At 39.4% G+C, this 12,128-nt stretch overlaps 1 protein-coding gene across 1 annotated transcript in view; it reads right to left on the bottom strand.

Moving 5' to 3' along the window:
• The window catches only part of PDZRN4 (PDZ domain containing ring finger 4), a 357,707-nt gene extending 352,093 nt beyond the window's left edge, over positions 1-5,614 (bottom strand). Inside the window, exons 1-3 of the mRNA XM_066368967.1 lie at positions 4,958-5,614; positions 2,574-2,660; positions 591-698 (exon numbers count right to left, since the gene is read on the bottom strand). Of these exons, the coding sequence (XP_066225064.1) occupies positions 591-698; positions 2,574-2,660; positions 4,958-5,614 (852 nt within the window). The remainder of the gene's footprint in view (positions 1-590; positions 699-2,573; positions 2,661-4,957) is intronic.
• Positions 5,615-12,128: the final 6,514 nt, after the last annotated feature.

Here is a 12,128-nt window from a genome sequence, read left to right as displayed (position 1 = left end):
ATAGCCCATATTTCATTAATGCGAAAGTATTTACTTTGTCAACCTCAAATATAACAATACAGCTATAATGTACACTAGAGAAAATGAAGAGTTCCTACCAGGTTTTTTCAATAGGAAAAAAAAATAACTCTGCTTCCATTTTTATGTAAAAAAGACATGAAGAAGATAACCATATTAAACTAAAAAATGATAAAAGTCATTGCATACTTTTAAACTCTACATATAACATACTAATCTCAAGTTTAATAATAGTAATAGTTCCTCATCAATAATGCCCTTCAGCAGAGATTTATTATCCTTTTTTTGAAATGTCACAAAAAATTAATCCCTTAATTATCACACAACTACCTTCACTGTTAGTGGGGAGAGACAACCGTAAAACAAAGGTACTCATTAACACATTTAGAAACTTCAAGTAATTTATTATTTTATCCCAATATCTAATAATTGATATAGGTGAGATATATGCTAAATACTCTAGTTAGAGACACATTCTAAAAAGTACCACAGCAAGGTAAAGCAATAAGTTTAGAAATTTAAGATGTCTAAATATTTCTGCCATGGATCATATTCGTGTGTTACTGCCTTACCTCGATGATTTTGTCATGAATCTGCAGGCCATCTGCTCGGTCAGCAGGTCCACTTTCCAAAATTTTTGAAACATAAATCCCTTCTGTTGATATTTCTTCCTGATTATTCTATATATAAAACAATAACCATTTACAGTAAGAAATATATAAACAAAATTTGAAGTTGGATCAAGGATAGTTTAGCAAATGTCACACTGCCAATCCTCCTTAACATGCAACTCTCTTTCTTAGCTGGGGATTTGACACTGAATGTTAACGCCAAACAGTCATTAATCAAGATGGCAGCTTTAATGAATGAGTCTAGCATTTCTGACCAGATTTTCTATTTACCTCCTGTTTTTGAGAATATGGAAGAAGCTATGGGGAAGGGGCATGTACAAGGTGATATCCACGGGCACCTCGGTATGATTTATAAAACACCTAACTCCTAAAAAATATATTACTTCTAGAGAAAAGGTACAATTAAAATGGTTATAAGTTAAAGAAAACAAAAAGCATACCCAGCCTTACTGTATAATTGGTATGCGAGGTGGTCATTGTTTTGAAAATACAATTTAGCCTCATGATGTGACAGACTTGGAAATATAGCTCTGACTGTCTCTAGTCACAGGGAACACTGGGTGCTTGCTCAAGTGTGAAATTCCGAAAGATCAACTCAGAACTGCAGGAGAACCCACTCAAAGCTAATCTTTACACATTTCCAGGTGTAATGAGTCTGATGATTAGTTAAACCTCAAATGTATAGCCAATATGGTACAAGTAGTTCATTTTAGCCAGTCCCAGGAAACCAATTATATTGTAAAACTTATTTAGGGAAGGTACCCAATATCCTATAATAATAATTGCATAATTTTACATGTCATTTTATTTCATGGCAGGTTAAGTAAAATTATTTCTTTTTAATTAGCCTTCCTTAACATGAATTTTAAGAGGCTCTAAAAAATGGCCAATGTCATCTAAATGTCAAACACCTAACTAAGTATTTATAACAATATTCCTTAGGGGAAAATGAAACAAAAATGATATAAAAAGACATCTATTTTTTCCCCCATAATAAGTGGGGGCTGTTCTAGAAACAGAAGCAAAGCAGTCATTAGTTACTAGGTTTTTGAAATACTAAATATTTATACAAAGAAGAAATAAGTCATTGCCATCCTGACCTAGACAGAGCACATGGCCAACGACTCTGCAATACACGATGCAAAAATTTCATGGCAGTTAATTGGAAAAATTAAGGAACATGATTTTTTTAAAAAACCCACCATATTTTTCTAGTTATGGTGAAGATTAAGTTGCCGTAGTATTTAGAGGACATAATAGAACTTTGTAATTATAGGATACAGTATAAACCCATGCATTTTGAAAACAATTGGCATTTATGTAGAAAGTATTATTCATTCCATTTTAAAAGGATTTGATATGGGGAGCCAAAACTATTTCAAATCTACTCTTGTCCTTTAACATGACATTTCCTATGTAATTGTAAAACAATATCCGTTATTTCAAAACTTATGTTAACTGTTCATTCATTCATTCAACATATGTGCTATACTGCTTGGTCTGTGTAAGCATCTGCAAACAGACCAATTTAACATAATAAATAGGAGGTAAAAGCAGACAATATAATTGCCTAAGATTATTAAATAGAAATTGCCTATATACATTATTGTGAAATAGGATTATTTAAGAAAGTTGCCAACAGGGCTATACAATATAGATGAAATATGAAATGTACTCTTTTTTATTTTTTAAATAGCAAAGAGAAACAAGTTTTTTTCTAGCTGTAAGTTTTCTTTAATTTTTCCCTCAGAAAAAGTATAAGTATGTATACTGGAATACTTACATTAAAGAATTTATTTGATCACAAGCATGATTTTAAAGATCAAACCACTTGTTTTTCTTACTCAAAATCCAGATATAAAAGCTAAGTTTCCTATTATTTTATAAGCAAAGAGTGAGCTATACATTAACGAGGTGGGTTACCTGATTTGGTCGGCCTCCTATAATATTGAATCCCAAAGTGTCATTTTCTCTTTCTAATACAATGGTGAAAGGCTTATGTTCTCCATCCTGGAAGAAAGGGGATAAAATAACAACTAGGTTTAAAAAAATATTAAAAATAAATAAAAGCTAAAGTACAAGATTTCTGTTTTCTTCAAATAATTTAACAGTTGAAAACCTTAAAATTAAAGATGGTTGAATTTGAGAGGTTAATTTTTTCCTAAATTTACTTTGAACAAGTGTATTTGAAGGAAACAATTATGCATGTGAGAAAAACAACTATTTTTAACTAAATGGCATTGCATTTTTACACATGCAGCTTTTATCCTAAATGCATTCATCATCTAATTCTGGCTTCACTGCAATTTAAAACAGATTTTTGATTTAGCTCTGCAGGTGTCCTTATTCTTTTCTTCTATTATGGAGGAGTAAAATAAATTGTTAAAGGATATGAGAGTTGTTTTTACATAAAAATTTCACTTTGGAAAGTCTTAAAGGAATAGTGAACGATTTATAAATTTCTTTTGTTTGTAATATTCAGATTCCTATTGTAATGCAGGATCTGACAGGCTACAGTAATCCTAATTTTAAATAGTACTCTTATTGGGTTTTACATTACTCCTGAAGAGTTTAGAAAACAGGATTTTTGCCAAGGAAAGTAGTATTTCTCTCTGGATGGCCAAAAAGGAGTTAAACACATAAGAATGATATCTACAACCTGTTTATTAGGATATACTAACTTAAAAATAAGATGAAATAATGCCAGACTATATTGCTATGGACATTTTTAACTATCCTAGGGCATTATATGTTTGGAAATTACTTCTGAATGATAAAATCTCATTAGCATCATTACCACCACCACCATCACCACCTTTCCCAGGAGCTTTTCCCAGGCAGTGCACACAGCAGCCCCTACTGGTCGTGGGAAAACATTTCTGAGGAGCACAGAGAAGCCTTCCAGTAATTAAGTCTGTAAAAAATGGCAGTTTTTCCTCACTTCCCAGAACCATAGCTAGCTGGACTTGTTGAATGGACTTCTCTGCCACATAATTCTAGCTGTTGCTCTTTTTCATTAGCCGTTTCTTCCCTAAGAGCTTGAAACCTGAACTGGCACTACAGAGGATATTCCTGTGCTCCTCTCTGGCTATTCTCAGTTTGTAAATTTACCTGGGTATAAATAGGATAGAGAAAGAACGACAGGTAGCATCCAATGTTTTAATAAGCTGTGTGCTTCCGTTTATCAGAGAAGAAACATTTTAGCCCCTCATATTTCAATTTTCTCCTTTAAGTATAAGGGCATAAGCGTCTTCACTCCACGCCTGAGTTGGAGGCAGTCCCAAACTGGAATCATCCTGGGTTGCTCCACCCCAGGATGCTGAAGAATGAAAACAGCTCCTTGAATGGAGTGCAAGTTCTGCTAAATCCCTGCTCACCATGGCAGCGACCAACAATGTCAAACACTGTGCAGAAGTCCTCCAGAAGAGACTTAACAGCTTTATAAACAAGCCTCTTCACAAGGGGTGCTGCAAAGAGGCTTGTTTATTCGGCCTAAAAGCGGGCAGTCCACAAGCACAGTTTTGGGGCCAGCAGCTTCGACAAAGAAGAGAAACAGCCGCTGCTCGTGGACTCATCTGCCCGCAGATGGATGTGCCGCTTTCAGACTTGGTACCCCAAGTCACACACCCTGCCCCCCCCCCACACACACACACATATACACACACTCCGTTAATAATAAAACACGAAAGCAAGTAAGGGTTGTGTAGGGAAGGTCAGGGTGATGAAAAGAACTCTGCAGGTCTAAAAAAAGTCTCATCGCTTAATCTCTTGACTTTCTCACATCCCTGATAGTCGCTGTACAGGGTGGAAGGTGGCTGATGTGGGCAGTTTGACAGGGAAACTAAGTCATTCAGAGCCAAAGGTATGGGTCTGGTGCAGGGGAGAAGGGAGTCAGGGTCGCAGAAGTCCCTGCCTCCTGGCTTTCCTTCTCTGGCTTCAGGTACAGGCCAAAGGTACAAAATACAGGCAGAGAAGGTAGGGCAGGAGGCTTAAAGATGGGGAGCAAGGTTCTGGGGGAGAGAATGATGTTCCTAATTCATCCTTCTTCGTGGAAAAGTTGGAATTGAACCTGTTTAACTCTTCCCAATCCTAGTATAAGTGGAAAAGGGACAATCCCTGTTAACTGCAATACTAATACATTCGAAAGATAAATAGTGGTATATGGTAAGATCGGGGCGGGCGGAGACTACCTACTGCACGATACGGGAGAGTACCACCCTCCACGGGAGACCTGAAGTACAGAAGGAACCCTTCTCCTTTCCACCCCAATCGATCATTGCCCGGGGGCCCTAGCCCTCTGCGCTTACCCGGCCGTGGCCGCCGCCCAGGTCCCTGGCGAAGTTGCGGACGTGAGCCATGTACTGCGTGAACTTCTCCCGGTACCTGCGGGCCGCGAGCTGCACCTCGCCCTGCAGCGTCCAGAGCTGCGCTAGCAGCGCCTTCTCGCGCCGCCTCCAGGCGAGGACTCGAGGCCCGGGCCCCCGCCCGCTCCCGCAGCAGCCGCCGGGCAGGCCCCCGCGCGCGCCCCCGCCCCGGGCGGCCCCGGGCGCCGTTCCGCAGCCCCCCCGCGCGAGCACGTCCCCGCCGCCGCGGCCGACCGGCCCCGAGACGCAGCCCCAGTGGCCACGGCGGCCGGGGCCGAATTCGCAACGCTCGACGTGCGCCGCCAGCTCGTGCGGCGGGACCGAGCGGCCGCAGCCGCGGTCGCGGGCGCGGTAGTCACACTGGATGCGCAGCTTGCGGATGAGGCTGCGCAGAGGCAGCACCCGGTGCAGCTCGCGGAGCGCCAGGGGCTGGCACTGCAGCGGGCACCGCCGCCGCCGCGCCGCCCAGGGCAGCAGGCAGCTGGCGCAGAAGACGTGCCCGCACGGCGTGCACAGGGGCTCTTCCAGCACCTGGCCGCACAGCTTGCACTTGAAATCCGGGTCCACGGCTTCGGCAAAGCGCTCCAGGGCTAAGCTCATGGCAGGGGTTGGGGGTGGCGGTACAGGGGAGTGGGGGCGAATGCAGAGTCCACTTTCTCTCCCAGTCCCCTTGTCTCCTCGGGGTACCCCTGGGACAGCGCTCCAGCTTTGGCCCAGGCTGATCGGAGGGGAGGAGGAGGAGGGTGAGGGGTTGTAGTTTCAGAGTTTGTTTGGCTTGAAGTTTTCAGGCTCCAGCTAAGTCCCCTGGCTCTGCCGTATTGATGCTAATAGACGCCACCTCAAGTGACGCCCCCTCCCCCCCTTTCGCTACTCTGCAATTTATATTATTTCAAATTTTGTCCGCGGAGAGCTGAGGCCAGCTTACAAAAGCCCTTGGGGAAATTGTGCTCCACTCTGCCTGCACAGTGAACTTCAAGCAGTCTTCGAGCAAAGCTGGTAATGGGCTCAGCGCAGATGTCGAGAAATAACTTTTAATTCCACCTGAATATAAGCCCCGGTAAACCAGTATCTTTGTCCCTAAGGTTTTCCATTGAATCCTCATCGCTCCGCATCAAGTCGATCTTCAATAAATGTGTTTGAATTAGATGCATTTTTCTCCTTTCAAATCAGTCCATTACAAAATCGCCAGCTAAGTGTGTCTGCCACCTTAGGAAAATCCCTAGGAGGTATCTACAGAGCCAGGCTTCTCAGATCACCGTTCAGAAATCAGCTGAGCATAGCGGGCGGGATGATGACTGTCAGCAAGGATGCAGAATAGGCCAGGTGCCCGCCTTAGGAAACCTCTCTCAGGGAGAACTTGAACCGCCATTCAAGGCCTCCTACCTTGTTGAGGACTCTGGGATTCTGTTATTGAGCAGTCCAACTCCAGGTTTAATCACCAGACCATCCATCTTCTACTTCCACTGGGAAGGGAATGCCATCATTTGGGCAACTGCCTCTTCCCTGAGTTTGACCCTTCAAGCAGTGTGGCATGCCAGGCCTTACTGACAACCTGCAGCAAGGGGGGGCCTCCAAGCCTTTCTTCCCCAGTTTCTTCCTCCACTATCTTCTAAAATTTAAGAATGCAAAGCAACCCTATCACCTGGATACACACCACTTCCTGCGTTATCCTGAAGCTATTTCCACCTGCGTAGGATGGACTTCCTAAATTAATCTTTGCTGGGAGCTTTCTTCCCAGAAAGCTGGGTACCTTTGTAGCACCAGAAGCTGTCAGTTGAAGCACATGAGCAAGGCTCCAGTCTTTGCTCTTTAAATCCTTGGAGCTAAGGGAAGAATTAGCCACGGCTAATAATAGAGGCTAATAAGAACCTTCTGAGCCTTCTTTCTGTTTGAAAGATGAGATTTTAGTAGAGTAGTTCAATAGCAGTGGGGATCCTGGAGTGGCTGCTAGATATTTGATAGGCTTTTAACCTTATTGCAAAATAAGATGCTATATTCCACATTTTATGCATACAGATATATGATAAAGGAACTTTTGCCACAATGCCTTAAATTTCTCCCTTCCCTTTGGCTTTCACCAAGTAAACAATTTCCCAAATAAATAAGAAATCATTTAACATTAACAATATGAACGTATTCTTGTGAATTGCATAGACCATAAAAAGAAGAATGTTATAGAGTTTATTCAAATAATCTAGGCCAGAAGTTTCTATTCCATCTTTTTTTTTTTTTTTAGTTATAGAAAAATCTATGGCTTAGAGCTGTGACTTTATAGCTAGGATTTGACATTTATTTCACAATAAACACAATGGCATTGAGAACATTTTCTAAAAAGAGAGAGAGGAGATGAAATCTAAAAATGTTCAATTGAGATATAAGAAAAATGAGACCTGCAGTTACTTGAAAAGAAGAAAAAAATACAACAATGATTATATGATGAGTTTGGTCCACCCATGCAATTCCTATAGCAAAAGTTGGGTCACGAGCAGATTAGTATATGAGTAATTCCAGGATATATAACATTTTGATTATTGAAAAGAAGATTGATGTCAAAATCTTGTCCACAGAGAATAACAAGTTCAAAAATGAGAACATGTGAACTGAAGCCAAGTAATGAAGTAGGCCAAAAGGGTGCTTAGGAAAATCTTTTACATGAGAAAATGCAATCTTGAGTGCTTCCAGGAGAGTTAACTACCAGGACAAAAACATTAGAAGAGTTGAACACTAAGGACAGAAACACACTTAAGTGAAGCTCATGGACTCTTCTCATATGAAGACATTGCAGCATAATAAGTCCATGACATCAATTGAGCTAAATAGTCTGACTTCATTTCCCAGACTGAAAACAATTATTCTATATATTAGGAGAATTGTAATATCTCAGAAAAGCTTGAGTGAACTAGGAACCTGGAGCCCAATTAGATTGAAGTAACTAAGTAAACAAAGAAAACACTTGTAATAAGTTTAAAATATGCACACATATTGCAGCAAATCAGATCCAGAAACACTTAAATATCTTTTGGCAAATGAGAAAAATTGCACTTTGTATCATTAGTTTGGCTATATACCCTTATATCTTCACTGATCTTAATTACTTATTCAGAATCCCTCATTAGCGAAAGTTGCAGGTTCGAACGCAATGTTAGGGAGAGAGCTGAGAGGCAAGCCACTGTCTTTCTTCTTGTTGGGCAAGCCCAATTTCTATCTGTCCTGCTTGTTGGTTGTGGCCAAGAGCAGGCCTATCACCTTTCTCATAACCTTCCATTTAGGCGGATCTGAGAATGTGCTTTGCCAACTAAGATACAATGGCAAGACAATAAATATACTTCTTTCATCTCCAAGCCAAGGACCATGGCTGAACTTTGTATATTTGGTTAGGTATTTTCAGTGTAGGAACTGGTTTTTGCTTCAATCTACTGCCAGGGGTATATAGTTATGAAAACAGATAAAGAATTAACTTGCTATATTCTTTGGGCCAATTTTTACAGTGGTAATAAAAGTGGGGTATGCCTGTGAGTGTTTCCAGTGAGAAGAGGCAGGGTTCCAACCCAGCTCTGAGTCATCCCTACTTCCAAGGATGAATAGGGAATCTGAGAGTTACTGATTGTTAAGTCAAATGCTAAATGACCTAATACTGAAATACTATATTCCAAGACTAAGAAATGATGAATGGAACGGTGAAAAGGAGAAATAGATATATTTTTTTTCCACTCCATGCATAGATAATACCTTAAATCAGCTCACTTGTGCTATTTTTTCATGTTGTCTCATGCATTTGATTGAGAATCAGTCAGGAAGTTTCAAGAACCTTTCTTTTTAAAATTTTTTTTATTTATTTATGTATTTTAAGTGAGAGGAGGAGAGATGGTGAGACAGACTCTCACATGCAACTCAACCAGGATCCACCTGGCAACCCCATATGGAGCTGATGCTTGAATCAACAGAGCTATCCTCAGGTGCCTGAGGCCAACACTCAGACCAAATGAGCTATGTTTAGTGCCCAGGGCCAATGTTCAAACCAATTAAGCTACTGGCTGTGGGAGAGGAAGAGACAGAGAAGTGGGAGAGGGAAGGGGAGAAAAGCAGATGGTCACTTCTCTTGTATGCCCTGATGGGAAATCCATACATGTCTGTCTCCATACATGAGACAGACGCTCTATCCACTGAACAAGTTGGCCAGGGCTGAAGAATTTTTTGAACTCTCATCATTTATATTTCCATTTCCCTGATTCCCTGGTCATGTATCATGAATTACTATTGTGGTCCTTAATCATATGCATTTCTCCAGAGTGCCCTAAATTTAAGCTGTAACTATCTGTATAAGATTACTCTGGTAGATGAGGTAAAAATATCCAGCTACTTGAGCTCAAAATAGTTCCTGTGGAATATATTTATTTGTATTGTTGAAATTAACATTCATTTTTGTTCTTATCTTTATATTTTTTACATCATAGTCTATCATAATTGCACCTACTTGCATAAATAAATGTGTTTATAAAGCATAAAATAATAACAAGGCTAACTTGGAACTATTTAAACATTCCAAACTTGATCAAAATAATAAAAGATGCTTTAAAGTTGAGTTATTTGATAGCTAATAAAAATGAGAAAGTAATTTTTACAATATAGGCTAATAATATATTATGTCTAAGAAGATACACATTTATATATGTATTTTACTCTAAAAAATACAGAATTGGTCAGTCCCAGAGGACAGAGAGCAATACCAGTCCTAATTCCTATCTGTTGACATCTAATACATTAGAAGTTATTTTCTATTACCTTGCTTTTCAACTGTCTCTGGAAAGATAAAGAATTTAAAGGGGCATCATGACAGTACAGAATGTTATTTTTAAGAAAAATAAAATGACATGAACAAAGCTATTTTGTACAGCAAAATACAGTGAATGATATTTAGTGATGGGGCAGTTTCTGTGGGAATGAACTATCAGAGCAGAATGAAGAGTTGGAAGGAAACCAAGTTACAGTGAGATCTGAAAAATTGTGGCAACTTTCAATTCAATTAGAAACGGATTTCTAAAGTCATTCAGACTTTGGTTAGGGTAGCATTAATATCCTATTTCAGAGAGAAGTGTTGTGAGAGATGGTTTATGCCAGAAAATAGAATAAATCCTGTATTTAATTAACCTTGATTTTGTGCTATATCTTTGTGGGTCACAGTCACTGACAAAGAGGCAAGATACCAGACCAATATGACCCTGGTAAATTTAATTGTCTAAAAAAAAACCCCAAAACATGCCTGACCTGTTGTGGTGCAGTGGATAAAGCGTCGATATGGAATGCTGAGGTCGCTGGTTCAAAATCCTGTACTTGTCTGGTCAAGGCACATATTGGAGTTGATGCTTCCTGCTCCTCCCCCTTTCTCTCTCTCTCTTTCTCTCTCTCCTCTCTAAAATGAATAAATAAAAATATTAAAAAAAATTTTTAATGTTAAAAAAAAAACTATAAGAGCTAAAAAGCAGTGACTATTTACTCTGGAACAGGCACAACAATATACTCTAAATGCACAATCTCATTCAATTTTCCAAATAGCTATATTTGGTAGATACTATTATTATTCCTACAACTTGCCCAAGTTTATACAAATAGAAAATGGCAAAATCTGGTATTAAACTAAGGTTTGCCTCATTAAAGAACTCTCCTCTACAGTATACTATATTGGCTCCCCACTCCTACATCTGCTATGGAGTTATTTTAGGATAAAATGCACTATAAAACATAATACATAAATGGAAGCCATAATTGTGCCTATTTGATTCCATTATGCAAATGCTACCACTTTTTCCCCCTATCTCTGAGGAGGAACATTCTAGGGTCATATTTATTAGAGGTTCTTGGGTAATTAATGTGAATGAAAATACTGACCTTATTAATTATTCTGTATAACACCAATGTAGCTATATTTTTAGATCGCTTTGTCCCACATAACTGGTCTCAAGCTGGGAGTTTTCTGTATAATGAACCAATTGTCTTAATTCCTTAAATCCTGATTAATAAGTCAATCTATATATTTTGTTTGAAACTTTTGTGTTTAGTTCTTCAAAGAAGATCTTCTGTAACTTAATATCTTTTAGATGTTTCTCTAACATTCCAGCAATTTCCAAAAAATTTTGAGATATGGTTAAGTTCATTAAATAAATATGTTGCTTGGTGACAAATTATTTTGCCCAAGACCATTTTTTAATTTTTACTATTTACAATAGTATTGGAATCATAACCTAAACCTAATGTAAGTAGGGTTTGAAGACAAAACCAAAAAGAATATCACTTAGCGATTTACCATCAGTAATACTCCTTTGGGTTTCTAAAGCCAGTTTACTCATTTCTCACAACTCTAAGAAAATTCTAAATAGTTAATATTGGTTATCATTAATTTATTACATGATAACAAACATTTTAAAAATAAGAGAAATTAGAAATTTCACATAAAAACTCTGTTGACTACTATTGGGTTTAAGAAACAAAGAGATGTTTTCGTCAACCTACCACATCATGAGTTTGCTCATGAATTATTTTATCTCAGTATAATCTCATCTGTTAAATAAAATAGTTGACATTTTATCCTGTCACTCCCCAGATATCTTTAAAGACTAAAATAAAATATCTGGGAGTGATGTCAGAGAAATGGCGCTGTGAGGAGGGCTCCCAATACCTCTCCCTGAAATTTCAACAAATTCAACTAGAGACAGAAAAACAATGCTCCGAGGAGCATCTGAAATACACATACATCAAACAAAGGTATGATTGGGTGAAAAGGTGGCTAAAAAACCACTCTGAAGGAAATAGGATGGAGAACAGAGTATTCCGCTTCTCTCACTGACCCGAGGAAACTTTTTTTCACTTGGAACTGAGAGAAAGGGAGGGCTAGGGCAGAAACATTCAAGCTGAGGAGAGAGTGTGCCCGTGGCTCAACCTACACGGAGCTAACACCAGCAGCAAACCCCAGCAGAGGTGGGCAAGTGGCTTGCCTGTGGAGTGGACGTTGTTCATCCCCGGTTTCCGGATCAGCAAGCACGGGCAGTGTACAAGAGTTTCCTCCCAGTGCCTCAGATGTGAGCACCTCCGTTCCCGGACGCAGGGGCTGGGTTGGAGA

This window comes from Saccopteryx leptura, chromosome 2 (genome assembly GCF_036850995.1).
Source record: "Saccopteryx leptura isolate mSacLep1 chromosome 2, mSacLep1_pri_phased_curated, whole genome shotgun sequence".
Taxonomy (NCBI): Eukaryota; Metazoa; Chordata; class Mammalia; order Chiroptera; family Emballonuridae; genus Saccopteryx; species Saccopteryx leptura.
Note: the sequence above shows the minus strand (reverse complement) of the source record. Positions and strands in the feature narration are given on the sequence as shown.